General features: G+C 55.0%; 1 protein-coding gene across 1 annotated transcript in view; it reads left to right on the top strand.

The window, feature by feature from the left end:
• Positions 1-27,554, top strand: part of ANO1 (anoctamin 1) — a 198,083-nt gene that overhangs the window by 164,453 nt on the left and 6,076 nt on the right. Inside the window, exons 17-25 of the mRNA XM_008017193.3 lie at positions 2,137-2,214; positions 3,188-3,262; positions 7,348-7,549; positions 7,810-7,921; positions 9,077-9,134; positions 11,305-11,405; positions 13,069-13,214; positions 16,642-16,794; positions 25,441-25,493. Of these exons, the coding sequence (XP_008015384.3) occupies positions 2,137-2,214; positions 3,188-3,262; positions 7,348-7,549; positions 7,810-7,921; positions 9,077-9,134; positions 11,305-11,405; positions 13,069-13,214; positions 16,642-16,794; positions 25,441-25,493 (978 nt within the window). The remainder of the gene's footprint in view (positions 1-2,136; positions 2,215-3,187; positions 3,263-7,347; positions 7,550-7,809; positions 7,922-9,076; positions 9,135-11,304; positions 11,406-13,068; positions 13,215-16,641; positions 16,795-25,440; positions 25,494-27,554) is intronic.

Genomic DNA, 27,554 nt, shown 5'->3' with positions numbered 1-27,554 from the left:
AGCAAGCATTTCAACCACAAGAACCATGTGGCTTTGAGGCTTCAAAGTTTTTTCACAGTACACCCCTCCTGTTCTATGTCAAACAACGAAACAGAAGCCTTTGCCAAACCAGCACCCCTGAGCAAATGGCCAGTTCCTTGTTTCACTCAGACTGTGAGAATGAGGGTGAGACATGTTTTGCAATGTTTTTGAGGTCATCATCTTTTTATAATAATTGCTCTTCTTTTTCCCCAAACGTCTCATTCAAATTGAGTCGTATGTGCAGCCAGGATTCTCGAAGACCTCCAGAGGTGCTTGCCAGCTTTGTTTGTTTGTTTGTTTGTTTGTTTGTTTGTTCATTTGTTTGTTTGTTAAGACAGAGTCTCTCTCTGTCGCTCAGGCTGGAGTGCAGTGGCGTGATCTCGGCTCACTGCTCCTCCAGCCTCCCGGGTTCAAGTAATTCTCATGCCTCAACCTCCCGGGTAGCTGGGACTACAGGCATGCACCACCGTGCCCAGCTAATTTTTTGTGTTTTAGTAGAGACAGGGTTTCACTGTGTTGCCCAGGCTGGTCTTGAACTCTTGACCCCAAGAGATCTGCCTGCCTTGGCCTCCCAAAGTGCTGGGATTACAGACGTGAGCCACGGTGCCCAGCAAAGTTTTTTTAATGGTGTTTTTCACATGATATGGGACAAGCAGGCATGGAGTTCCTGGCCTTGTCAGCCTCTAACGGAGGCTGGAGATGCCCACACTGAGGGATGAGGGCAGTCAAGGGAGCTCTCACAGGTCTCGACCTTGTGTCATATCTACATCAGCCTTGGGGACCGATCAGGACAAACCCCTGGGTTTGTCTTTCCTTGTCAATGTGTCAGGGGATAGTGCTCCACAGGTTCAAAGTGGTCAGGGGTTGCAGTTGCCAAAATCCCATCTGGAGGGTAAAGTGGGTGCTCTAGAAAGCCTCTTCCCAAGGCCCAGCTCTTCAAACACAATGAGAATCTGGGGTACAGCTCGGTCCTCCTATAGCCAGGAAGTACGTCTTTTTAAACACCCCTGAGGATCTAAGCGGGACTCAAAGGTGTGCAGAATACAACCATAAAAGCAGGAGTTATCGCCCTAAAATAGACTGTCTGTCTGACTGAACACATCGGACATGCACGCCGGGGGCCAGCTGCCCTCTAAACTGGCCCTTCAGGCCCTCTGCCCCTCATTCCCTCCTGGGAAAGCAAAAGACCTGGATGCCACCATCTCCAGGGCCCTGCAGGCATCCGGCGTGTTTTCAGGGCAGCGTCCTGGACCCCAAGCCTGGGTGGAAATGTCAGTGTGTGGCTCCCAAGACAGCCCACGCTGTAGCTGTGTGGTCGCACCTCTTAGAGTGAGCATGGGTGGGTATTCCACTCCTTCCTGAGGGGGAGAAAAGGGCTTTGTGGCACACACTATGTCCATTTAAGGCAAGGGACCTAACCAAGCCATAACAGCGAATCTGGGCAACGGGGGCCGAAAGGAAGCCACCACTTGGACCCAGGGTCCGTCTGCCTCTGTGGCCCGTGGCTTGCTTTCAGCCCACGCTCTCTGATCACAAGAAAGCAACGGAGGCATGGGGGTTTATTTTTGCAGAGCTCAGAGGTACCCCCAGGCCCTGTCTGCTTCTGATGGGCCGTACCCTTTATTTCCTCCTCCGTTCCATTTGGCTCCCAGCGGCTGCCCTCTGGTTTTGATTCCCCTCCAGCTACGGCACTGAATTCATTTATGAATTCATTTGTGAAAAGAGGCCCACCACCTAATTGGCACATGAGCTTGGGCTTCTGGGTGTGGCTTCCTTCCCGCTGTCCTAAGATGCTGGTGTTGGCCGCTACCTCCCGCTGGAATCCAGCTGCCGTCTGCGAGGTGGGGCGTGACACGGTCCAGTGGAGGGTGCGTGCTGGAGTCTCTCCTGTCTCCACCACCTTGGTTACAGATGTTCTTTCCAAACCTGGGTCTCTGCCATCTCTTATCTGTTTAAAATGCCCAGAACCCAAGTCAGCCTTGGCAGTGAGCTTACGGCCGGCACCAGGAGGGGCCAGCCTGCTGCCAAGATGGGGACGGTTCCCTGGGCCCCGCGGTCTGCAACCCGCCTCCCGCTTCACCACACGGTGCTCTCTTTCCCCCCACCCGCCCTCAGAAGCGCCAGCATATCCCAGAGGAGTCAACAAACAAATGGAAGCAGAGGGTTAAGACAGCCATGGCGGGGGTGAAATTGGTACTTTTCTATTTTGCGGGCAACGCGCGTCTTGACTGTTTGCAGGCAATCAAAGTCGATTGTGTTTTTCTTCAACAAACTGTTATGTTTTTTTGTTTTTTTTTTTAACATTCACATCCATGTTTCTCTGTCTTCCTTCGGCACCCAGTGAGCCCGGCGTGTTGCGATGGCACTGCATGGCTGTGGTGGGTCTGTGGTGGCGGGGGCGGGGGGCTCTGGCTTGATTTGGAGCTCGTGAAACGTGCTTGTCACAATTGCCTGCAAGCGATTCTTGGTCTTCTCGTTAACACGCATGCCACCCACCCCTGGAATGAGTGGCCTCCGGTGTCGTGCCCCTGTCTGCATTCTGTGACCAAATACATGCATTTTCCCATGGAAGAAATCCACCCCCATTGGAAGCATCCCGGGTTAGTGATGAGCTTCTACCTAGGGTTTCTCCAGACCAAGCCAACCTTGGGTGCTGAGAGCCTTCGGGCCATGTGTCACCACAGACGACGTCTGAACTTGTAGTGCTAGCTGCTTGTTTCAACTTGCTCCACAAAGGAAAAATAACTATTATGGTCTGGGTGGCACTGGGAAAACATCTTCCATCTTCTAGACTTAGAAGTGAGACTGTTAGCTGAAGACATGGACTCCAGGTCCAAGTTTCTCCCAGACGTGGGTCCAACAGTCCTTAGAAAGGCAGCTGGCATTACAATGCCCCGTACACAGAGGAATCACAGTGTTAAACGGCTCTTAGTCCCGTTTTCCTGTGACATAGGTGATAAACCCCCAAATGCTTCTTGGAACCCTATGTGTTTGCACTGGCTCATCACCTGTGGGCATTTTTGAAGGCTTTTCTGAGTATTTCTGTTGTTCAAGTTGTCCCTGGGCCCACGCGCACACACACACACACACACACCCCCACGCTGACACACAGACATGTCTCATCGTGATGGTTCCAGCCAGTGACGGACATCGTTTTGTGTTGTAGACTGACAAAGTGAAGCTGACCTGGAGAGATCGGTTCCCAGCCTACCTCACCAACTTGGTCTCCATCATCTTCATGGTAAGTTCCAGAAGGTTAAGGCCAGAGGAAGTCAGGGGAAACCGCAAGGAAGTGATTGGCATCAGCCGGGTGTGGTGGTTCACACCTGTAATCCCAACACTTTGGGAGGCCGAGGCGGGCGGATCACTTGAGGTCAGGAGTTCGAGACTAACCTGGCCAATATGGTGAAACTCCGTCTCTGCTAAAAATACAAAAATTAGCTGGTGTCGTGGTTCATGCCTGTAGTCCCAGCTACTCAGAAGGCTGAGGCAGGAGAATCGCTTGAACCTTGGAGGCAGAAGTTGCAGTGAGTAGAGATCATGCCACTGCACTCCAGCCCAGGCGACACAGCAAGACTCTGTCTCAAAAAAAAAAAAAAAAAAAGGAAGTGACTGGTGTCCTCCAAGACCTGATTCAGCCTTTCACATGGCAGTACCATTGGTCCCAGGGTGTGCCGGCCCCATCTCCTCAGGGCAGTGGGTAGGTGGGGAAGACTCACCACTACCCCTGAAATGGGAAGGGACCGGGGTTCCAAAGTGACCCCTAGTGGGGGTTTCACATGCCAGCGGGTACATGAGATGATTTCAGTGGTCCCTGATATACAGCTTTCATTTTGAGAGACATGATTTTTTAAGTATCTAGTAATTCAAGCCTGGGATTCAAAGGTATCATTTAAGAAGAAACTGAAGACTTTTTAAGAAAGCCATTAAATTGGCTGAGTGCAGTGGCTCACACCTGTATTCCCAGCACTTTGGGAGGCTGAAGCAGGAGGATTGCTTGAGCTTAGGAGTTTGAGACCAGCCTGGGCCACATGGCAAAACCAAAAATACAAAAAGTAGCTGGCGTGGTGGTGTACGCCGGTGGTCCCAGCTATTCGGGAGGCTGTAGTGGGAGGATTGCTGGAGCCTGAGAAGTTGAGGCTGCAGTGAGCTGTGGTTGCATCACTGCATTCCGGCCTGGGCGATACAGCGGGACCCTGTCTCAAAAAAAAACTGTTTATTTTGTGACCAAAACATGACTTGAGCCCTGATACAGGCATCAGCATTAAATTAAGTAAAAACAAATTTTAAAAAGTTTTTAAAAAGAAAACTATTAAATAAATAACACGCAGACAGGACACGATAGTGCTCCTTAGGGGACCGCAAGTCTGTGACGTGGCTCGTGGGCAAACATCTTGTGGCTTTTAGGGGATTTCAACCCCCAGTGGATTCGGCCTTGGCTGCATACTAGCTGTGTTTCCATCACCCAGCAAGTGCTCAGAGCCAGCTGTGGTTATGTTAGAAATGACCCTGCCCTTGTCCAGTCTGACAGCTTGAAGGCAGCGCCTCCTGCGGCCACCAAGCCCAGAGACCTGGTACTCAGGGACCCAGGTTGGCAGCTGTGCACTGAGGGCCTCACCGGAGTGTCTCATTCAGTCCTTGCCACTGGCCAGTCCTGGTACCATTCCTCTCCTGCTGACACAGCAACTAAAGCCGGAAGACTGCGCCCTCTTCTCTGGCGCCAGCCAGAGGCGGTGGCCGTGGTCACCATGTAGTCACTGGCATATGCCTGCAGAAGCCGGTGCCAGTTGGACTGCCTGCTCCAAGATCCATGGCATTCTGTAGGAACTTGGAGAGACAGAGGCAGGGGGCTGTCTTTGTTTTCTGGGTTGAGTGAGGGGCCAAGGGCCCCCTGATCGAGTCGTGGAAGCAGCGGAAAGATCCAGTGTCCCCTCATGCTCTTGTACAGTAAGAGGGACCCCGGCCGACATAAAGAAGTCCAGAGCAGGGTGGTCTCAGCGGCGGGGCCTGCTCCTCCCCCTTACCTGGGGAAGGAGAGCCCCTCAGTGGGAGCTGGGGGCTGTTGTGCTCTCCGGTGACTTGGTGGGAGGGCACCTGGCCTCGTGTTGAGGGGGTGTGTCCCCTCTGGCCGGAGCCTCCCCATCCCTCACCCAGCAGAGGCTAGCCTGAGGTTCAGCCACTCCCACTGCAGAAGCAACAGCATTGTCACAGAAGGGCCAGTGAGGGGCCGGGAAGGAAGTGGCCGTCTAGGGCTGGTCTGGTGGCCTCACGATGCCATCAGAGTCACTGGCTTCTCTGACCTTCTGCTCGCCTGTCCTAGGAGTGGGTCCCCTCTTGGTCCCAACATGGCTGCTGCAGCTCCAACATTACTTCCACTCTCCAGGCTGGAAGAAAGGGAAGGGCGGGGGAAGAGATGGGCCAGGGGTGGCAGCCCCTGTCTGAAGGTGCTTTCGCAGAAGACCTGCCACACCTCTGCTTGCATCTCATTGGTCAGAACTGGTTCACGTGGCCACCTCCTCTGCAGGGAGGCTGAGGAATGACCACACACTGCCGTCTCAGCAAGGCAGGATGGTAGAGGAAAGACAGAGAGGATATTGGATAGGGAAGTAGCCGGCTCTTTTCCCAGCCTTGACATCCTAGTAAACCTGTCAAGGGCTTCATAGGGTTGAAGAGGACACAGCTTTGTCTTCAACTTGGGAGTTTCATTTAGTGAACAAACATTGGCTGAGCACCTAGGATGTGCCCCCTCATGCCCCTGGTCCTGGAGATGCAGGGGAGATGGACGAGGGAGACTGGAAGGGAGCCTGCCGCAGGGTGTGCCTGTTGTGGGCCCGACTGCCCCGTGGCAGGGCAGGGGACACGCCTGCTGGGGTGGAGGGCCTCCCCCACTGAGTCTCCCACAGGCCCGGTGCTCCACCTGCACCTCCGCAGGCTGGCACGGGGACAGATGTCCTGGAGGCCTCTTGGCAGGACCGAGGGGTTTTCCAAGGAAAACCCTCGTTCCCCGGAACTGGCCAGGGAGTGGTCCCCACGCCTCGAAGCAGAGCTACTCCTTCGTCAGGGTGTGGTGAGGGCTGCAGGCGTTTTCCTGGACAGGGTGTGGTCACCATGTGTTCCTGGCAGATGCCTGCAGAAGCCGGTGGTAATGGCCCAGAACGTGAAATAGAGCTTCTCTAGGTTTCTGAAAGCTGCGGACTCCCTCTGGGGCAAACAGACCCATTCCACGCTGCAACTGGGAGACACAGAGGGCAGCCCCAGGCCTCCTGGGCCTGTCCTGGGGGCTACCCGTGACCGTGCTAGCAGGGACGGGACCTGCCCTCTGCACCGTTGCATGGGAGCAAATGTGCGATTTCCTGGAATGCGGGGACACAGGGTGACAAGACAGAGCCTGTGTCCCGTGGGTGGTTTCACGCCTAGGGGAGGAGCCTGACTTTGCTGTGTGCTTCTGCTACCCAGCCCTCGGTCCATCCGTCCTCAATGAGGGCTCAGAATGGGGCATCCACACCCCTGGGCAGGGCAGGGCAGGGCAGGGTGAGGGAGCCCAGACAGACAGACAGACAGACAGACAGCAGTGTGTGGAACAATCTTGTCATTGTAGCCAGCTCCCACCACGGTTTCTCAGGCAACCGCCCACCCAAGTTTTATGGAATGTTCTGGTCCCACGGTAGGTTTGGCAAGAGGAGGAGCTCGCTCTGGTGGGGGAGCTGGAAGGGAGCTGCTGGCTGGGAGAAGGGACCCAAAGCATCTCCAGCCAGACCCAAAGCCCTGCCCCATCCCAGGCAGCACCCGCCTCCTTTACCAGGGGAGTCCCCGGGAGGTGGCTGTGAGGGAGGCACACCTCAGCCCTGCACGCCATGTGAGGATGTCCCTCAGCTCACCATGGGTTGGGGGAGAAGCCCCTCCCAGCAGTCAGTCTGCTCTGGGACCAGCCACTGGCCTGGTGACCATACTGTGTCCTGGGCTCTGCTTGGGGATGGTGCTTGGGCTCCAGGAAGATGGTAGCACAAAGATCTTGTGAACTGCAGGCTTGGGTAGACCACCTGGTAAATCCCAGCTCCTGAGCTGGGTGACCTGGCCTGTCTACGTAATCTCTCTGAACCTCAGTGTCCTCTTCCTTGGAACAGAAACTAGCCCCTCGTCCATCTGTCTCGAGTTAATGCACAGAAAGTGCCTAGCATTTGGCAGGTGCTCAAGAAATGTCAGTCCTTGTTTTGAAGCAGAAGAGCAGGAAGGTTGGGGGACAGCTGGGCTGAGGGAGTAGATGGGGCAGGCCCAGGAAGGTCCTGGGTGGGCCCCCAACCAAGAGCGCCCCTTCCCCCCCTGCAGATTGCAGTGACTTTTGCCATCGTCCTTGGCGTCATCATCTACAGAATCTCCATGGCCGCCGCCTTGGCCATGAACTCCTCCCCCTCCGTACGGTCCAACATCCGGGTCACAGTCACAGCTACTGCGGTCATCATCAACCTAGTGGTCATCATCCTCCTGGATGAGGTGTATGGCTGCATAGCCCGGTGGCTCACCAAGATCGGTGAGTGCCCACATTCCAGGTACCCATGGCCTGGACTCAGGCAGCCGGAGTCGCCTGCCTCTTGCTGTGCACCCTTGAATTTGTTGCTTAACTTCTCTGGACCCCAGCTCCCTGGCTCTGAACGGGGATCCTGATCACAGGCCCTGGCACGCCTATGAGAGCCAACTGAGTGACGGTGTCAGTGGCCAGCCAGAGACTGGACCAGGCTGTTGGGGGCCATCCCAGCCACAGCCTCAGTATCATCCTACCCCTTCCTCTAGAGGTCCCGAAGACAGAGAAAAGCTTCGAGGAGAGGCTGATCTTCAAGGCTTTCCTGCTGAAGTTTGTGAACTCCTACACCCCCATCTTTTACGTGGCGTTCTTCAAAGGCCGGTAGGGACATCTTCAGCATTTTCCCCACCTCGCTTCTCCCAAGTCCAGGGGAGGGCTCTCCCTCCCCACAGGCGGGGGGCACCTGGAGCCCAGGACAGGGCAGACACTGTGGCACCCGCAGCCGATGAGGGTCAGGGAGAAGGCCTGGGCCCTGCTGAGGCTCCAGAGTGGCCAGACCCTGGGCAGCAGGGAGCCCAGGCAGTCGGGACCCCAGGCAGTGAGGATGGGGCAGTGAGGACCCGGGATTGAGGGCCCTGGGCAGTGAGGACCCTGGGCAGTGGGGACCCCGGGAAGTGAGGGGTAGGGAGGAGTCCACAGAGTGGGGACAAGGAGAGAGGAGGGCGTGGAAGTGCAGCTGCTGGCCACTTGAGCCCTCTTCACAGCTCCTGGTGGGGTGAAACCTGCCCCGCCTGGACCCTCTGGAGCCATCCCAGGCTGTGGTGGGGCCTGCGGCCCACCCACAGTGATGCCCCCGCCTCCACCGCCACTCCCGCAAGGGGCTGGCTAGTCTCATCTCAGAGCCCCCCAAAAGGCCGCCTCCTCCACATCATGTGATTCACCAGTGCCATGCCCGCCCTCCTGGCCCAGGGTCCTAGGGACCTGCCAAGGGGTCCAGTCCTCGCCGAGTGCATCCAGGATGGAGCAGGCTCTCGGAAGCCTCCACGCCCCACACCAGCTCCTAGAAGGCTGAGAGGCTGTCTATCCCCACCCAAGGTGGCCTTTGGCCACCACCTGCCCCAGCTGCCCGAGGTCCCCAGAGTGCTTCTGTGCCAGCTGTCCACGGACGTCACTGTGCCAGCGGCAGGTCCTGAGTCCCGGGGAAGCTAGTGCAGCAGCTTGCAGTCTTCAGACCACGGTGGTCTTTGCCTTAATGCCCCGCTGGGCCCCCTTCCCACTGCCTCTCAGTCTCATGGCCTCTCACTGAAGAAGTTTCTTTTTCTGACCCGTCTCTGGGTTTGGGAATCCAACCTTTGACCAGTGAAAACCACTGTGGTCATCTTTTAGCAGATGCAACCAGGAAGGGAGAGCCGCCTGTAGATACCCTTGAGGCTGGGCCTGCAGGACTCACAGGCCGCACAGTCCCCACTTGGGGGTCTCTCCCAGAGCTGAGCTAGGGGCTCATCTTCTTTCTAATGACCTCCCCCATCGTTTCAGGTTTGTCGGACGCCCGGGTGACTACGTGTACATTTTCCGTTCCTTCCGAATGGAAGAGGTAACCGAAATTTTATTCATTTCTCGCAGCCCCTTTTGTTTTGCTGACGATTTGTCTACACCGTGCTTGGGAGAAGCACTTGGGAGAAGCAGCCACAGCGTATTTGTTCAGCAAAGAGCAGTGGTTTCTTTCCTTCGTGCTGGAAACTTTTCTGTTCCCCTGACGTGGTGGGGCGGGCTTTGATCTTATTTGGTGTGTTCATATAGAATCACCTAGAAGGATAAACTCGCTGTAGAGTTAATGAAAGAAAAACAGGACATCTGGTTTTTCTTTTCGTTTCTTTTTTTGTGAGACTGAATATTTCTCTTCTGGTTAAGATGAATGAATGAAGGCTGGGCGCAGTGGCTCATGCCTGTAATCTCAGCACTTTGGGAGGCCGAGACTGTTGGATCACCTGAGGTCAGGAGTTCGAGAGCAGCCTGGCCAACATGGTGAAACCCCATCTCTACTAAAAACACAAAAAATTAGCTGAGCGCGGTGGTGCATGCTTGTAATCCCAGCTACTCGAGAGGCTGAGGCATGAGAATTGCTTGAACCTGGAAGGTGGAGGTTACAGTGAGCTGAGATTTCGCCACTACACTCCAGCCTGGGTGACAGAGCAAGGCTCCATTTCAAAAAAAAAAAAAAAAAAAAGATGAATTAATGAGGACAAAACAGAACTTGGCTACCTTTTTTTTTTTTTAACTAGACATTCAAATGCTTGTCTCTTTACCCTCAAACACCACGCTCGTGGCATTTCACTTCTGCCCAGCGATCCTGGCCACAGAAGGTCTGGTTGTGCCAGCCTGGTTCAGCCTCTGTCACGGCCCATGGACTTGCTCCACTGTCTGTCCCACAACCAGGGGCTCTATCAGACCAAGCGGGGGCTTCAGGGCCTATCAGTGGTTCTGGTCTCAGCATTTCCAACCCACAGCGTAATTCAGCTTATCAGAAAATAAGAGGGTGGGTCTTCTTGCTAAAGACCCTGTGGAACAAGGTATCGAGGATGGGGTGGACATCAGGTACAGGGCGATCTGGCTGTCTGGAGTGCAGCCTAGAGGTTCAACTACCTGAATGCAGGCCCCTGGGCAGCCCAAGACATGGGCCTCCTCCACAGTAACAAGCATCTGTGCCAAACTTATGAAATGCTCTTTCCTTTTTGTATCATCATCCCCTGTCACACTCGTCCCGGGTCAGAGAAGTCATATAATAAAGGAAATGGTGTAATTGCTTTTTCTGAAAGCATGGCTCTCCAAGACAGGTGTGGGGATTTACTAGGTTTTATTTGGAACACAGAACAAATTTACTGTGCCTCAGGGGTCACCACGCATCCCTGGTGTTCCCTTTGCTTGGACAAGTTAAACTTCCAGCCCAGATAGGTTTCTGACTGTCACCTGCTTGCGGGGTCCCTGGCCTAATGTGGCATAGGCCCACTGCGTCAGGGGCATTAGGCCTTAGGGGTGACTTCTGCCTCCTGTGGAGCTTGCCTGCTGCATGCACTCAGCCTGCCATGGTGGTGCAGAGGCAGTGGATGGTGACTGGTGCATGGGACCGGCCAGTGGCACTGGGAAAAAGGAGGCGCCCTGAGGCCCTGCCCCACCCCTGCCTACTCCCTCCCAATGTGCTCCCAGCTCCCAGCCGCAGCCCCCAAGCCCAGCAGCCTGTAGGTGGGGTGTGCCAGTTTCCTGGGCCTGCCACAACTCAATCCCACAGACTGGGCGGCTTCAAATAACAGAGATGGAGTCTCAGTTCTGAAGGTCGGAAGTGCAGCATCCAGGTGTTAGCCAGGCTGTGTTCCCTTTAAGGGTTCTAGGGGAGGACCTGCCTTGCCTCTCCCAGCTTCTGGGGACTACAGAACTCCTCATGGCTCCTTTACTCGGCCACTCCACCCTCTGCCGCCATCTTCACGCGGCCTCTTCCCTTTGTGCCCGCGCCTTCTCTTCTTCTGAGCACACCAGTCCTCGGATGGGCGCCCACCCTACCCCAGCACAAACACCCCCTGACCTGACTACATCTGCAAAGACCCTTTTTGCAAATAAGGCCACGTTCCCAGGTGGCGGGGATTAGAACCTGAGCGTCTTTTTTTGGAGAACGCAGGTCAACCCATGGCATGAGGGTGGGCCTCCCTGCAGGGCTTCGGTCCCTCTCCCGGTGTCCCTGTAGCGGGGCTGATGCTGCTGTCTGTCCACAGTGTGCGCCAGGAGGCTGCCTGATGGAGCTATGCATCCAGCTTAGCATCATCATGCTGGGGAAACAGCTGATCCAGAACAACCTGTTCGAGATTGGCATCCCGTGAGTTCAGTGGGTTAGAGTAACAGAGGCGAGGCAGGCGGAGGGGTGTGTGGATGGCTCCTGCGGTGGTCTGGGTGGACACAGGGCTTCAACCAAGATGGGGGCACCAGAAACAGGGAGAGAAGGAGGACACAGAGGGAAGATGAGGCCAAAGCCACCCCAGGTCAGGCATGGTGGCTGACGCCTGCAATCCCAGCACTTTGGGAAGCCGAGGCAGAAGGACCATTTGAGCCTAGGAAATCAAGACCAGCCTGGGCACAAAGCGAGACTGCACCTCTACAAAAAAAAAAAAAGTTAGCTAGGTGTGGTGGTGCGTGCCTGTAGTCCCAGCTACTCAGGAGGCTGAGGCAGGAGGATCGCTGGAGCCCAGGGGTTCCAGGCTGCAGTGAGCTGTGATTGTACCACTGCACTCTGTCTAGCCTGGGCCACAGAGTGAGACCCTGTTTTAAAAAACAAAAACAGGGCCAAGTGCAGTGGCTCATAACTGTAATCCCAGCACTTTGGGAGGCTGAGGCGGGCGGATCACTTGAGGTCAAGAATTCGAGACCAGCCTGGCCAACACGGTGAAACCCGTCTCTACCAAAAATACAAAAATTAGCCAGCCGTGGTGGTGGACGCCTGTAGTCCCAGCTACATGGGAGGCTGAGGCAGGAGAACCCCTTGAACCCAGGAGGTGGAGGTTGCAGTCAGCCAAGATCGCATCACTGCACTCCAGCCTGGGCGACAGACTGAGACTCTGTCTCAAAAAAATAAATAAAAACATTAAAAAATAAAGCCACTCCATTTTGGACAAAGGAGGGAGAGGAAGTCAGAATGACACCCCACTCCATGCTGGCTGAGGATGTGGGGTACCACCAGGTGCCCCCAAGCCCAGTGCTGGCTCCCCAGGGTTTCCAGATGAAGACTGGGGGACTCGGCCTCCTTGTTATCTTGTACCTTCAGAAATCCATGTCCCCTTCCCGCCTCCCCAACGGCTGCTAGGCCTCTGGAGTCAGGAGTTTGTTGGGCCATTTTCCATGGTCTGTGTCTTTCCCCAAGAGTCCACTTGGGCATGACCAGCCTCCACCGTTCTTGTGTCCCTGATGCCTGCTGGGCCCTCCTGTGGGTCACAAGTGGCCGTTTGCCTTCCGTGCACCTCCGTTTCCTTCTGTAGCCAGCAAAGCCATGACACTTACCCCCTGCCTTTTGGGGAAATGGCAGAGGAGATCATATAAAGAAATGATTGCAAACAAGTGAATTTTAGATTTAAAGCAGAAACTTAGAAATATCACTAGAGGCCAGGCGCAGTGGCTCATGCCTATAATCCTAGTACTTTGGGAGGCAGAGATGGGCGGATTGCCTGAGCTCAGGAGTTCAAGACCAGCCTGGGCAATACTGTGAAACCCCATCTCGACTTAAAATACAAATAATTAGCTGGGCATGGCAGCGTGTGCCTGTAGTCCCAGCTACTCGGGAGGCTGAGGCAAGAGAATTGCTTGATCCCGGGAGGCAGAGGTTGCAGTGAGCTGAGACAGCGCCACTGCACTCCAGCCTGAGCAAAGAGAGTGAAACTCTGTCTCAAAAAAAAAAAAAAAAAAAAAAAAAACACATCACCAGAGGTGCCAGACCAGAGCCCCAGATTCACCTTTCTGCAAACCTAACTGTGTGATATCACATCTCTCAGGAAGATGAAGAAGCTCATCCGTTACCTGAAGCTGAAGCGGCAGAGCCCCCCTGACCATGAGGAGTGTGTGAAGAGGAAGCAGCGGTATGAGGTGGATTACAACCTGGAGCCCTTCGCGGGCCTCACCCCAGAGTACATGGAAATGAGTGAGTGACAGCCGGGACAGGCAGGTGACGTCAGGATAGAAATCAGGCCAGCATGCCACCCGTGGGGAAGGGCTGCAGGGGCATGATGCCCCCGACCCCGCGGTGCCCAGCATCCCTCCGGAAGCATTGGGCGGGGAGGAGGGAGATGCAGACCCTGGGATCCTGGTGCTGCTGCTCCCTTGGGTCTGTGAGCATGGCTGTCCTGTCTTCCAGAGGCCCAGGTCAAGCAGCCACAGTCCCCAGGCACGGTCCCCAGGCACAGTCCCCAGGCACAGTCCCCAGGCATGGTCCCCAGCCATGGTCCCCAGGCACGGTCCCCAGGTACAGTTCCCTTCAGTGCAACCCGAACCCGGCCTCGGCTGTGCAGCTCTTCCTCCTCCCTCAGTCTCCCTCAGCAGCTGAGGGCTCAGCCCTGCTAAGCTACAAGATCCTCCTCACTTGAAACCCCCCGCAATCCGAGGTCCCTCGTCTCAGCCCCAAGGCCCTTCAAGCCTCCTACTTTGGGTCCATGACTCATCTCCCCTTCCTGGTGGTGAGCTCCTGAGTTGCAGGAGCCAGGACTTGCTCACCTGTGGGCTGGCGACAGCTGCCCCTAGCACAGAGCAGGTACTCAAAGGAGACCCAGGGATTGAGCCTTACCCACCTCAATCATGTGGCTGGCCAGAAGGATGCCAAGAGGCGGCACATACCTTTAGGGGGTGGCCAAGGAGAACTGGGAAGAGGCCAGGTGCGGTCCGCACGGCTCTGGACTCTCTCTGACCTGGTCACTTACCTCTCCCTCCTGCTCCTGTGCTCTGCACATGCTGGCCTCCTTGCTGCTCCCCAGCCCCACGGAGCTTGGGCCGCCCCAGGGCCTTTGCACTAGATGTGCCCTGCTGGAATGCCCTCCCCCAAATACCTGCATGACTCACTCTCTCCCTGCCTCCCAGGCTCTATCCGGAATGTTCCCCAACAGAGAGGTCTTCCCTGACCACTGTGTTTGAAAGGGGCAGCCCCTGCCCAACATGGCCACAACCCCCACCCCTCCTCTGCTTAGTGTTTCTGCTTCCCAGCAGACAGCCTCACCCCGTCATCCCTCTTCTGTCTCCCCCGGTAGGATGGCAGCCTCGCCCTCTCTTACTCCTCATCCCATAGCCCTGCTCCTAGAGCAGGTCCAGGTATACAGTGGGTGCTCAATGTGTGTTTGACTGGATGGATGAGCAAAGGCAGTCAGGAAGACTGCTGCAGACGGGGCTCCCAGCATGCCGTGCCCCGGCCACCAAGGTCAACTTCTCTAAAATGCCCGTTCGCAGGCTTGTTCCTGGTCTGCTCCAGGTGAGACCTGGAAGGCTGCATTTTGAACAAAGGCCTGGGGGTAAGGGCCCCTTAGCGGGCGGGGAGCGTTTCTGTGTAATTTCACCGCAAGTGCTGCCCTGTGCCCCTCCTGTTGGCCGAAGTGTCCACATATGTCACTCCTGGCTCCCCAGACAATTGTGCAAGGAGCACCCTGCCGCTGACCAGAGGAGAGGAATCTTAAGTGTGGCCTTCTGTGGCTCCTCTCTGTTTTCTCCTGGAATAAAGTCCAAGCTGAACCAGGGTCAGGCCGGTGGGCAAATGGCTCCCAGCTGTTTAAACTCAGCATTGGCCACTCGCCCACGAGGGAGGTGGCCTTCCCTGCCTGCAGGGTCACTCCTTCCACAGGAAACCCTGGGAAGAATAGAGCCCCAGACACCAGCACAGCCTGCAGTGGGCCACGAGACTGGCAGCCCCTTCCCTGGATTTATTTTCCTGGTGGCTGGACGTCACGTCCCGAGTTCCTGATGGGTTTGGACAAAGGAGATTTCTGGAGCAGGCGCCTCCTGCCCACATACACGAGGAGTGGTTCGCCCATGCCCCACCCTGCCCCCACTGACCAAGGCACATTTCCACACCCGCTGGCTTTCTCCCCACCCCGTGGGCTGCCCGTCTGTTCCTCCAAGGAAGGCTCAAGCCACGGATGTGGATAGATGGGGAGAACAAGCCCATTTGGGAATGCCCCACCTGCCCGCCCCCTGTACCCTCCCTCCCTGGCCCCAGCCCTGGCAGTGTCTCCAGCTCCCCGGTCATACCCTTAGTGCCAGAGTAGGCAGCACCACTCGGAAGTGAGAAAGCCCGCCCTGGTGAGTGACCCACAGCCTCAGGCCTCAGCAGCCCCCGCCCTCATGCACAGCACACACCACCCTACATAAGCAATCCCTCATCCCCTCCAGGGACCTCAGGCAGGACCAGAGAACTCCCACTCAGCCCACCTTGCCAGGGCGAGCAAGACAGCCCAGGGACAGAACTTGCAGGGCACTCCCCGCCATGGCCCATCCTACATGCTAACAGTGCCCACACTCAGGGCACCCCGCACGGCCTACCCCACATGCTAACAATGCCCACACTCAGCCCGCCAGGCACACAGTGACATTCTGCCGGCTTCCTTGTTTACCGCCTGGCACCAAACGCCCTTGGACTGGGTCCTGCTGTGCAGTTCCTGAACCAGCTTTCCTGCTCAGTTCCACTCAACAACCTTTTCCTGACCTTCTCCTAGGAGCCCAGCCCCGTGCTGGATGTGGCATCCAAAGCCAAAGAAGCCCCAGAGCCAGCTCCTGGGTGGGATGATCCCCAGGGGGAGGGCCACAGGGGCAGAGGCGAGGGACTGTCCTGGGTCCCCACCCAGATCCAGGAGGCCTGATGCAAGGGAAAGTTGGGGGCTCTGGAAGATGCAGCCATGCAGGCAGGTCCCCCGGGTCCCAGGGAGCCCCCATGATGGAAGCAGCAGAGCCACTGCCACGTCCCTTCCCAGCACAGGCAGGGGAATGACCACAGGCTGGGCCTTTGAGCTCACGATGGTCCTTTTCCTTTTGGTGATGATTTTTTTAAATTTGACATAGGCTGGCGAGGTGGCTTATGCCTAGAATCCCAGCACTTTGGGTGGATGACTTGAGCTCAGGAGTTTGAGACCACGCTGGGCAACAGAGCAAAATCCCAGCTCTACAAAAAATACAAAAATTAAGCAGTCATAGTGGTGCATGCCTGTGGTCCCAGCTACTCGGGAGGCTGAGGTGGGAGGATTCATTGAGCCTGGGAGGTCGAGGCTGCAGTGAGCCATGGTTGTGCCACTGTACTGCAGCCTGGTGACAGATCGAGACTATCTCAAAAAAGATTAGCCATAGCTAAGTGAGCACTCCCTTTATTCAAGAGTCCAACACAGATTCAGAGCAAAATTTGGAATTCTGCCTTCAGCCCAATCCTGGAGGTCACCCAGGGTCATGGAGGCTCCGTCCCAACAGGTGGTCTATGCAGGTGGGCTCGTTGGAGGTGGGGCAGCAACCAGACCTGTGCAGCTCGGCACACGGGGTGGTGGAGTCCCCGCTTATGGGCTGTGGCTCATGGGGTGCTGACTGGCACTGGGCTCTCTCTGCAGTCATCCAGTTTGGCTTTGTCACCCTGTTTGTCGCCTCCTTCCCCCTGGCCCCGCTGTTTGCGCTGCTGAACAACATCATTGAGATCCGCCTGGACGCCAAAAAGTTTGTCACTGAGCTCCGAAGGCCAGTGGCTGTCAGAGCCAAAGACATCGGTGAGTGACCCCAAGGGCCGGCAGGACCAGTTCCACATGCGTGCTGGGTTTGGGGAGGGGATTGCCACGCTCCAGAAACTAGAGCCAGAGCTGACCAGGTGTCCCTCCTGGGGCTCTTTACTCAGCCTTTGCCGGGTGGGGCCTGGGGGGCAGGTGACACAAGACGTGGAGGCTCGCTTAGCCCAGTCCCCACCCTTCCCCTCCTAAGATGCATTGGTCACCGACAACGTTTGGAAAGTGTGGGTCCCAGACATCTGAAGGTCTCAACAACCTGCTGCTTTAGGAGGTACAAGAGACTACATTGCCTCTCTGATGGCTGGCGACACCCACCTGTAGCAAGTGTGTGACCCCAGAGCCAGGGCGAGACCAACGGGAAAGGAGCGTTAGCTGTTCAGCATGTGCCTTCCTACATTGCATGTCATGGCATCATTTAATGTTCACAAAAGAGAAAAGGAAGGAAGGAGCCCCACTCTGTAGACAGGGAAGAACAGTCCCAGTCATTGCATGGCTTGCCTACAGGTATCAAAGCCAAGATGCAACTCAACTCCAGCTTTTTAACCCCGTCACTAAGGCACCTTGACCACGTGGAGAAAGGGTGTGAGGTTGGGAGAATGTGTATTTCAGGTCAGCGTAAAGAATAACTTGAGCTGAGCACCGGGGCTCACTCCTGTAATCCCAGTGCTTTGGGAGGCCCAGGAGGATGCATAGCTTGAGCCCAGGAGTTCAAGACCAGCCTAGGCAACATGGCAAAACCCTGTCTCTACAAAAAATAGAAAAATTAGCTGGGCATGATGGTGCGTGCCTGTAGTCCCAGCTACTCAGGAGGCTGAGGTGGGAGGTTCAGTGAGCCCATGTAGATTGTGGCTGCAATGAGCTGTGCCCACGCCTGGGCAACAGAGTGAGATCCTGTCTCAAAAACATAAGTAAAATTAGCTGGATATGGTAGCGCAGACCTGTGGTCCCAGCTACTTGGGAGGCTGAGGCAGGAGGATCGTGTGAGCCCAGGAGGTCAAGGCTGCAGTGAGATGTGATCATGCCACTACACTCCAGCCTGGGCAACAGAGAGACCCTGTCTCAAAAAAAAAAAGAAAAAGAAAAAGAATAACTTTAATAGTCAGAGGTGTCAAAAACAGAGCAGACTTCCTTGTGGGTTAGAGAGCTCCCTGTTACCAGAGGCATTTAAGCAGAGATAGGACGACAATCTGTCCAGGAGGGTGAGGGGTATGGGAGCCCCACACAGGCCTCCACCAGAGCCAGCCCTCACAGGAAGGGTGATCCCATCTTATCTTATGGTAGGACCCAATTTTCAGGGTGAAAACAAAATTACAAACATACATTCATTTTATCTCAAATTTAACAAATTTTAGTGAGAATAGCACCTTTGTACTAATTATTGGAATAAACAAAAGGTTGGATTACGTATTGGGGATATCACCTTGCTGAAATAAAGATTCCATATCAGCTTGATAAGATAGTTTTGGGTTAGGCTTTTGTAGGCCAAACATAATCTTACAAAAAGTGGGAAACTGACCGGGTGCAGTGGCTCATGCCTGTAATCCCAGCACTTTGGGAGGCCAAAGCAGGTGGATCACCTGAGGTCAGGAGTTCGAGACCAGCCTGACCAACATGGTGAAACCCTGTCTCTACTAAAAATACAAAATTAGCCGGGTGTGGTGGTGGGAGCCTGTAATCCCAGCTCCTCAGGAGGCTGAGGCAGGAGAATTCCTTGATTCTGGGAGGCAGAAGTTGCAGTGAGCCAAGATCATGCCACTGCACTCCAGCCTGGGCAACAGAGCAAGACTCCATCTCAAAAAAAAAAAAAAAAAAAAATTGTGGGAAGCTTTTTCAGTTGTTCCAAGGGCTTCTCCAGTCCTTGGTATGTGTGTCATTCTCGCTGGCAACACCCTTCGGATCACCTCACCCTAGTCTGTGTTCTCTCCTTAAGTTGTTAGTGGCTCTGTCCTGGCTGGAAGCTCCTTGGTCCACACCTTGGCCCCTTGTGGCAAGCCCAGCATCCACTGGTGACCAAATCCACCAATCCTCCACTGTCTGGCTCCAAGATAACTTCAACTCTGGTTCAACTTTGGCTTCTCTTCACGCTTGGCTGTCTTGTAGGCTAAAACAGATGAAATTGTCATTTTCACAGGTCAAAGACCATGAGATAGCAGTGATTCACCCCGCAGTTCACCCTGCAGCTTCGCATTGGCACTGCGTAAGGCCCTGGCTTTGAAAGGGGCCTGGAAACTTTGGTGCCTTATAGGGAGGGACATCCCAGGGCTCCTGGGTAAGAGGTCATGGCACTGTGTTTGGATACTTTTGCTTCCCTACGTCATCTCTTCTCTGGGTGACCCAGGTAATGACGACTCAGAACACAGATACTCTATATTAGACTGCCCTGTGAGATTTTGTTTACAAATTTCAAAGGCTTTAAAAGCCATGAGCTAACTAACCTTCCGAAGACCCCGCTAACTACCAACATCCCTGTTCTGCCTCTGCGGAGGCCGTGGGTGAGCCCCTCGCCCCTCGCCCCTCATACCACAGCCCTACATGGCCAGAGGTGGTGCAAGGCTGAAGCGCTGATTTGCTGGTGCTCTAGGTCAGAGGTCAGCACTTGTTTTCAGTAAAGAGCCAGAGTGAATGTTTTAGGCTTCCTGGACCCAGAAACGACGTCCTCAAGTCTTAGGCAGTGGCTCTCACCCAAAGGCTACACTTTTCATACATTCTTCATTTCATACTTAAAAGTGGAAAAGGTCAGGGCCTGGCGTGGTGGCTCATGCCTGTAATCGCAGCACTTTGGGAGGCCGAGGCAGGTGGATCACCTGAGGTCAGGAGTTTGAGACCAGCCTGACCAATATGGTGAAACCCCATCTCTACTAAAAATACAAAATTTAGCTGGGAGCGCTAATTTTTGTGGTGGCATTTTAATTTTTAATGGTAGCAGTCGCCTGTAATCCCAACTACTTGGGAGGCTGAGGCAGGAGAATGGCGTGAACTTGGGAGGTGGAGCTTGCAGTGAGCCGAGATCACGCCACCGCACTCCAGCCTGGGCAACAGCAAGACTCCGTTTCAAAAAAAAAAAAAAAAAAAAAAAAAAGGTCATTTTTAGCTGGTGGGACAAGTGAGAAAGAGGCTATTGAAAAACAGGCCACCGTGGCCGTCTCTGCACACCCGCTCTCAGGAGCAAGGCGAGATTGCATCCCAGGCTGTGCCTCTGCATAGCGCTGCTTTGAAGATCGTGCCACAGAGCTGCCTCCAACATGAACTTTCCTCAGAACCTCAGCCTGTCGTGTCCTCCAGGGAACCCCGGGGGGAAGCCTGAGTGAAACTTCCCTCGGTCCCACTTTCCAGATAGGAAACCGAGGCCCAGGCGGTAACAGAGCTGAGCAGGAACCAGAGAGCTCAAGCCCTGGGCCTCCTGCATGCATAGAGGGTTTGCCTCTGAAAACCTCACCCTGCGTACCAAAGACCCCAAAGGGGAGCTCCAGGCCCGCTCACCAGGTGCTCCCTGCAGTCCTTGGAAATTCTGGAGCTCCCTGCCCCACGGCAGTAAAGAAAAGAGTGCCATCCCATTCCAGCAGGTACAGCTGAAAACAAAGAGAAGAACGCAGCCCACACTGAGTCCTCACAAAGGCCCGATGCTCAGGCACCTAACAGTACCCCACCCCTGCCCGCCACCTGCTGCATCACAGTGCGTGTGTGTTTGCTCTGGCGCCCTCTGCTTCAAGAAGCTCTGGCTGTCCCCACACGGTGGCTGAATGAAGCTTGCAAACCCACCAGGGTGAAAGAGAGCAGCAGCTCAGTGGCCTTGGCTTCCTGCAGTCCCTCTGCAGGCATTGGCGTCCCCACCAGCAGCAGGCCTTCCGCCTGCCTCTTTGGACTCTTTGCACCTGGCTTGTTTTTGCTCAGTTCTTACGGATCAGCTACTCACTTCCTGGTTCCTGTCCGGTTAGCTGAAGGCATAATCTACCCTCCTTTCACTCGTTTGTTTGTGGATTCCTTAACCGTAGCCTTTCCTTGAAGAGGCTTTTGTATTCCTTCTATGATCCGTGCAGGGCCCCCAGGCGAGCTCCTCGAGGGGACAGAGGGCCCCTGTGGCCCCTGTGACCTGCACCTCTGAGGCCCTGGGTGGCTGGGGGAAGCTGTGCCACAAAGCACAGGTGCCTAGATCACCCTGCCATCCAGCGGGTCACAGCAGGGACCCAGCCCATGCATGGGAATCTGCTCCAGCTCCCCAGCCCTGGCTTCGACTTCCTGTTCTCTTCCTGGTGCTTCACAGCCTGCTGGTGGGAAAGCGCAGCCTCCATTCGGCTCCCAGGCACTGCCTGTGGGCAGGAGTGGTGGCCTTGCCAAGCACCTGGCTTTGTCCAAATACCTCCCTGTACTGTTCTGGGAAATGGGGCTTAGCGTCCCCTAGAGTGGGAAAAATTCCTTGGGAAAGAAACCAAGGAATTTACTTGGGAAAGTAAAAATGAGGCAGTTTTCCCCAACAGGACTGTCATCAAAGAAGCCCACCCAAAGAGTATTCCAAAAGCACAGCATCCCCTTTGACTTAGAGATGTCAATGAAAAGAGTCAAACTCTGTCAAATATTTGTAGAAATTTATTCTGAGCCAAATGTGAGTTACCACGGCCCATGACACAGCCCTCAGGAGGTGCTGAGAACATGGGCCCAAGGTGGTCGCGGTACAGCTTGGTTTTGTACATTTTAGGGAGACATGAAACGTCAATCAGATACATCTAAGATATACATTGATTTGGTCCAGAAAGGCGGGACAGGGTGGGGTGACTTCCAGGTTATAGGTGTATATATATATATGTGTTTGTGTGTGTGTGTGTGTGTGTGTATACACACATACTTTTTATTTTTGAGAGAGAGTTTCACTCTTGTCACCCAGGCTGGAGTGCAATGGCATGATGCAACCTCTGCCTCCTGGGTTCAAGCGATTCTCCTGCCTTAGCCTCCTGAGTAGCTGGGATTGCAGGTGTGTGCCACCAGATTTGGCTAATTTTGTATGTTTAGTAGATACAAGACTTCACCATGTTTCTCCAACTTGTGACCTCAGGTGATCTGCCCACCTCTGCCTCCCAAAGTGCCCCAGCAGTGAGCCACCGCACCCGGCCTATTTTTAAAATTTCTGATTGTCAATTGGTTGAGTTATTATCAATAGAAAGAAAAGTCTGGGTTGTGATAAGGGGTTGTGGAAACCAAGGTTTTATCATGCAGATGAAACCTCCAGGTAACAGGCATCAGAGAGAATAGACTGTAAATGTTTATCAGACTTAAGGTCTGTGTTGATGGTCACACTGGTCGGCTTTTGCTGAATTCCAAAAGGGAGGAGGGCATGAGGAGGCCTGACCCTCCCCATGCCCCCTGCTTCCTGTCATGGCCTGAACCAGTTTTTCAGGTTAACTTGAGGGTTCCCTAGCCGAGATAATGGACCCCATTTAAATGGTTGAGGAGAGGATTAGAATTTTATTTTTAGTTTACAGAGATCCTCAGAGCAGTGAGTGTCTCCCTGGAGTGTGCCTCAGAATAACTCCAGGTTCCCAGCCCCACCTCAGGAGAGGCGGATTCCGTGGGCTGGGGCTGGGGCTGGACTGTCGGTTCTACATTTCTCTAACACACCTCACGGATGTGCAGGGCCACACGGAGAGTCATCCTCCTGGACATAGATATCCTGCAGACCTGTCAGGACAGGTTCGATCCGGGCCCGGAAGCGAGGAAGACACCGCTCCCGGCTCCATCTCATCCCCTCTTCATCCCTCCCACTTCCTGTTGTCTCTCTGGGCCCGCTGGGCAATCACCTGGACAGACCCCCTCGCCTGCCTGAGTCTTGCCCTTCCAAGGCCCTGAGCTCAGGAGCCGCGTCCCTCGGGAGCTCCACAGCCAAAGACTTCAACCCCCACCCCAGGCCCACCCCACCTCAGACGTCTCAAACTCAGAGCCCCAAGGGCCAGGTGGGCCAAACGCGCAAGTGAGACTAAGTCCTAGGAGTGTTCTTCATGGTCACAGAGCAGTGTGCCCGTTCCCACATTGCTTGAAACATTGCTTGAAACCCCGACTCTCTAGTCGGGGTCTGGGTTTGGATGCTAAGGCGGCCATAATGGAGGTCAGAGGTCGCTGGGAGGCCCTGGCACAGACAGCAGAGCTGCGGTGCACAGCCCAACCTGCAGGGGGCGCCCCGGGCATCACAGCATCACAGCCAGCTGTTGCCAAGGAGACGCAGCAGCCAGCCAGGACCAGAGCCGAGGAGTCTCGATTTTTTTTTTTTTTTTCTTTTTTGAGACGGAGTCTCGCCCATTCGCCAGGGCTGGAGTGAAGTGGCATGATCTTGGCTCACTGCAACCTCCGTCCCCCAGGTTCAAGCGATTGTCTTGCCTCAGCCTCCTGAGTAGCTGGGATTACAGGCGCCCGCCACCACACCCAGCTAATTTCTGTATTTTTAATAGAGTGGGGCTTCGCCATGTTGGCCAGACTGGACTCGAACTCCCGACCTCAGGTGTTCCACCCACCTCAGCCTCCCAAAGTGCTAGGATTACAGGCGTGAGCCAATGCACCCGGCCTTGATTTTTTTAAATACATTTTCCCGGTTTTTAAGCATCAGTCTGCATTTTTAAGCGGTAGGCAAGCGTAACAAAATGGCCACGTAGCCTGGATGGGGCCTGCCTGCCGCTGCTTTGCAGCCTCTGCTCTGGCGCCAGCATCCGGTTGGAAAGGGCTTTCTACGCTCGTGCAGTCACTCAGCAGGCATTTATCCAGCAGCACTCACCTCATGTGCCAGACACCAAGCTAGACCCAGAAGCTACAGGGACGTGCAATTAGCAGCCTGCCCCAGGAGCTTGGAGTCCACGGAGGGCCCTCAGCCCTGACACCCAGCCAGGAGAAGCAGAGCGGGAAGTGTTCCCACTCCTGAGGGAGCACTTCAGTGCTGACTATGTAGGGCTGTGCCATCCAGCCCTCACACACCTGCGTTCCCAGGTGCTTTATTCAGGATGCGGTGGCCCTGGGGCTGCTAGTGTGCAGAGCCCATGTGACTGCCCTACCACCTGCTCCAGCAGAAAAATAAACTGAGGATCACTGCGCCCGTGCAAAAGATCAAATGGAGCTACAATTAGGTGATGGCTCCCATGGCCCAAGGACTGGAGACAGGGGTCAGGGAATAGTGATTGTCACTTCTCAAACTGCCCACCAGCAACGGGTTGCAGTGGGTATTTCTTTCTTTTTTTGAGACAGGACCTTTCTCTGTTGCCCATGCTGGAATGCAGTGGCGTGAACTCGGCTCACCATAACCTCCGCCTCCCTGGCTCAAACTATTCTTGTGTCTCAGCCTTCTGAGTAGCTGGGATTACAGGCATGTGCCACCGTGCCCAGCTAATTTTTGTATTTTTAGTAGAGATGGTGTTTTGCCATATTGGCAAGGCTGGTCTCAAACTCCTGGCTTCAAGTCATCTGTCCACCTCAGGCTCCCAAAATGCTAGGATTATAGTCGTGAGCCTCCACCCCCAGCCTGCAGTGGCATTTCTGATTGATGATGATTGTGACTGTGGTCTGTTATTGAATTGGAGCTGGCTGGGGGCAGGGAGCAAGAGATCCTGGTCTCGGAGGTTTCATCTGAGCCTGTGGTTTCTAGCTCTGGGCCACACAGGAGGCCTGAACTCTTGCTGCCTTTGCAGACCACCAGCATGCACCACAAAAACGGGGACTGAGAGGCTCCCCTTGGCTACCAGGGCAGAAGCACTATGTACAGCTCTCCCTGCAGCCTCTTGCATGGGCAGGAAGTCCATCTGCTCCGTCTTGGTCCTTTCTGACGAGTGCTGGTTATCACCCATCTCAAAGCGGGCTCAGGGCATGGAAAGCAGGCCCCAGGATTGGGCTCCCAGCCAAACCACTGCATGCGACATTGATGGGCATGATAGGGTGCAATTAGGGTGAGCCAGGGGTCAGTCCGGGACACTGGACCATTTCCAGGAATTGCAACACTGAGGCCCTGCTTCCTGGGCCATTGAGGGCCTCCTTCCTGGGCCCTGCTAGATCTCATGGCCGCTGGGAAGACGAATGGAGAGGCCAGCATGGCCCCGGGCGTTGTGTTGTGATCCTCTCATTCATCTGTGATTTGGTGCAACCCTGGGTCTTGGAGTAAAGGGAGCAAGGGGGTGTGCGGATGGGGAACGGTTCGACCTGCACTGCTGTGGACTGAGTGCCACCAGCCGGGGGCCCTGGCACTGTTCTTCAGCGGCAAAGCCATGTCTGGCCTAGCCCTGAATACAGTATCCTCCGCCAGAGCTTTGGGAGCTGCACCCCAATTGAATCTTAGTCACTTTAGAAATAAAAAAAGTTTCATCTGAGCCAACTAGTATTTACACAGGTGCACGGGGAGATCGTGCAGAACCACTGAGGGAGCAGCTGTCTTTAAGCCCCTCTTTTAGAAGCTGGTGAGCTTGTCAGAAAGGCCTGGTGCACACCAGGCCCTGGCACTGACCTGGCTTCCTCAGGACCTGAGCAAATGACTCTTGGTTGCCTTAAGCCTCTGACTGCTGTGAGAAAACCTGGCCCCTGCAAGGATGGTACCCGCTCGGGCTGCTGCCTGGTGGCTGGAATGACTGAGAGTGTAGAGTTCTTTAAAACCGTGACTTCTTCTTCCCCCAGGAATCTGGTACAATATCCTCAGAGGCATTGGGAAGCTTGCTGTCATCATCAATGTAAGTGACATCAGGGACCTCGGTGGAAGGAAGTTCTGGCTGAACTGCCAGGCGGCTGGGGGCCCCTTGGAGAAGAAGCTGGGCATGGGTCTTCTACCCCAGCCACGGTGCAGCCCCAGGCTGCCGGGATTTTCTAGTTATAAATGACCCTTGACTGCATGGGGTGGGGAGGGTGCATTCTGGGGAGGCATAAAAAATTCTCTTCAAACTTTTCCTGCAAGTTTTTTGTTTAATTTTTTTTGAGTCAGAGTCTCACTCTGTGGTCCAGGCTGCAGTGCAGCGGCATTATCTCAGCTCACTACAACCTCTGCCTCCCAGGTGCAAGCGATTCTCGTGCCTCAGTCTCCCAAGTAGCTGGGATTACAGGCGCCCACCACCACGCCCGACTAACTTTTGTATTTTTAGTAGAGACAGGGTTTTGACATGTTGACCAGGCTGGTCTCGAACTCCTGACCTTAGGTGATCCGCCCTCCTTGGCCTCCCAAAGTGCTGGGATTACATTCATGAGCCACTGCGCCCAGCCTTTCTGCAAGCTTTGAGCAAAATTCTCTACCATGCCCACCTTGGCCCCTAAGTCCACTGAGAATAAACAACAGACAGATATAGGAGGGGAGACAGAGACAGAGATAGGAGGGAAGACAGAGACAGAGGGAGAGAAACACACAGATTCCTTATTGACAATCTTTCTGTTTTCTTATTTAAAGAAAAAAGTTGGTTTTTCTCCTTAATCTGAAACGTATGGCTGCTCTATAGAGAAGGTTTGGGAGATGCTGAAATGGGGCAAGAAGGACGCTCTCATCAGCCTCACACATGGCTCTGCTAAGAATCAGGGCTCCAGGCCCCTCAGCCTCCTCCCCAGCATGGCAGCCCCTTCCAGCCTCTCCCATCCCCAGACCTGCAGGCTAGGATGGCCCGGCCCTCAGCCTTCCCCATCAGGATCTGTCTGACTCTGCCCGTGGCCTGGATCCCCCCTGGGTTTAGCTGTGCCCAGCTGTGTCCAGCATATACTTCAAGCCCAAGGCTGCATCCCAGACATGAGAACCCCAAGCAGCCACGGGGAGTCCGCTGTGCCAGGGCCCCATGGCTCTCGTCCCTTCCACCCTCTAGCTGAGCCCAATCTTCCCCGCCAAAAGCTGACACCGTGCCCACGGCGGACACAGGGTGGCTCCCCAGAGCTGACGATCAATGCCCCTGCAGGGCCGTAATGCCAAGTCAGGGTCTCAGCAGGCCCTGGGACTCAGTCCCCACAGAAGGCAGAGGGTGACACTCAGCCCCGGAGAAGGGCCCCTCAGAGCCCTCTGACAGAGCCCTTTCCCGGCGGGCAACCCCTTCTGCCAGGCACACGCTCCCTCCAGACTACAGGGAGACTTCGGGCAGAGTGTGCACACCGGGATGGCTCCTTATCCCGCCCAGACAAGGGAGCACAGGGTCCTGAGACAGAGCCCACGCTGTGCTGGAGCTGGGGGAGCTGGGAACAGAGGTACATCCTGTCTGCAACGAGCGGGCGCTGTGAGCAGCTGCAGAGCACGGTGGGCATCTCCTGAGGAGAACAGCAACAACAATAACAGCAGGCTGAGTGCGGTGGCTCACACCTGTAATCCCAGCACTTTGGGAGGCCGAGGCGGGAGGATCGCTTGAGGCCAGGAATTCAAGACCAGCCTGGCCAGCATAATGAAACATAGTGAGACCATATCTCTCTCTTAAAAAAAAAAAAAAAGATAGTAGCAGGTACATTCACCAGGCACCTAGAATGTTCTAGATCCTTCTAAGCTCTTTCCATACACTAGCCCACTAGTCTGCACACAGCCCTTGGAGGCGGGGACTGTCATGGCCCCATCTGACAGGGAAGACGCCAGAGGCATAGACAGGTTAGGTGATTTGCCCAAGGCCACACAGCCATGTGAGAGGCAGCCGTTGGGCCTTGGGTTCCTCTCTTGTAAGGGCACCAGCCAGAGCTGGTGCTATAATAGAATGAGCTGGGTGAGGACTTGAGAGCTTGCAAAGCACTTTCCCTTCCTGCCTCCTTCCCTTCTCCAACAAGCCCAGAGGCACAGTGCATAC

The sequence above is a fragment of the Chlorocebus sabaeus genome, chromosome 1, assembly GCF_047675955.1.
Source record: "Chlorocebus sabaeus isolate Y175 chromosome 1, mChlSab1.0.hap1, whole genome shotgun sequence".
Taxonomy (NCBI): Eukaryota; Metazoa; Chordata; class Mammalia; order Primates; family Cercopithecidae; genus Chlorocebus; species Chlorocebus sabaeus.
Note: the sequence above shows the minus strand (reverse complement) of the source record. Positions and strands in the feature narration are given on the sequence as shown.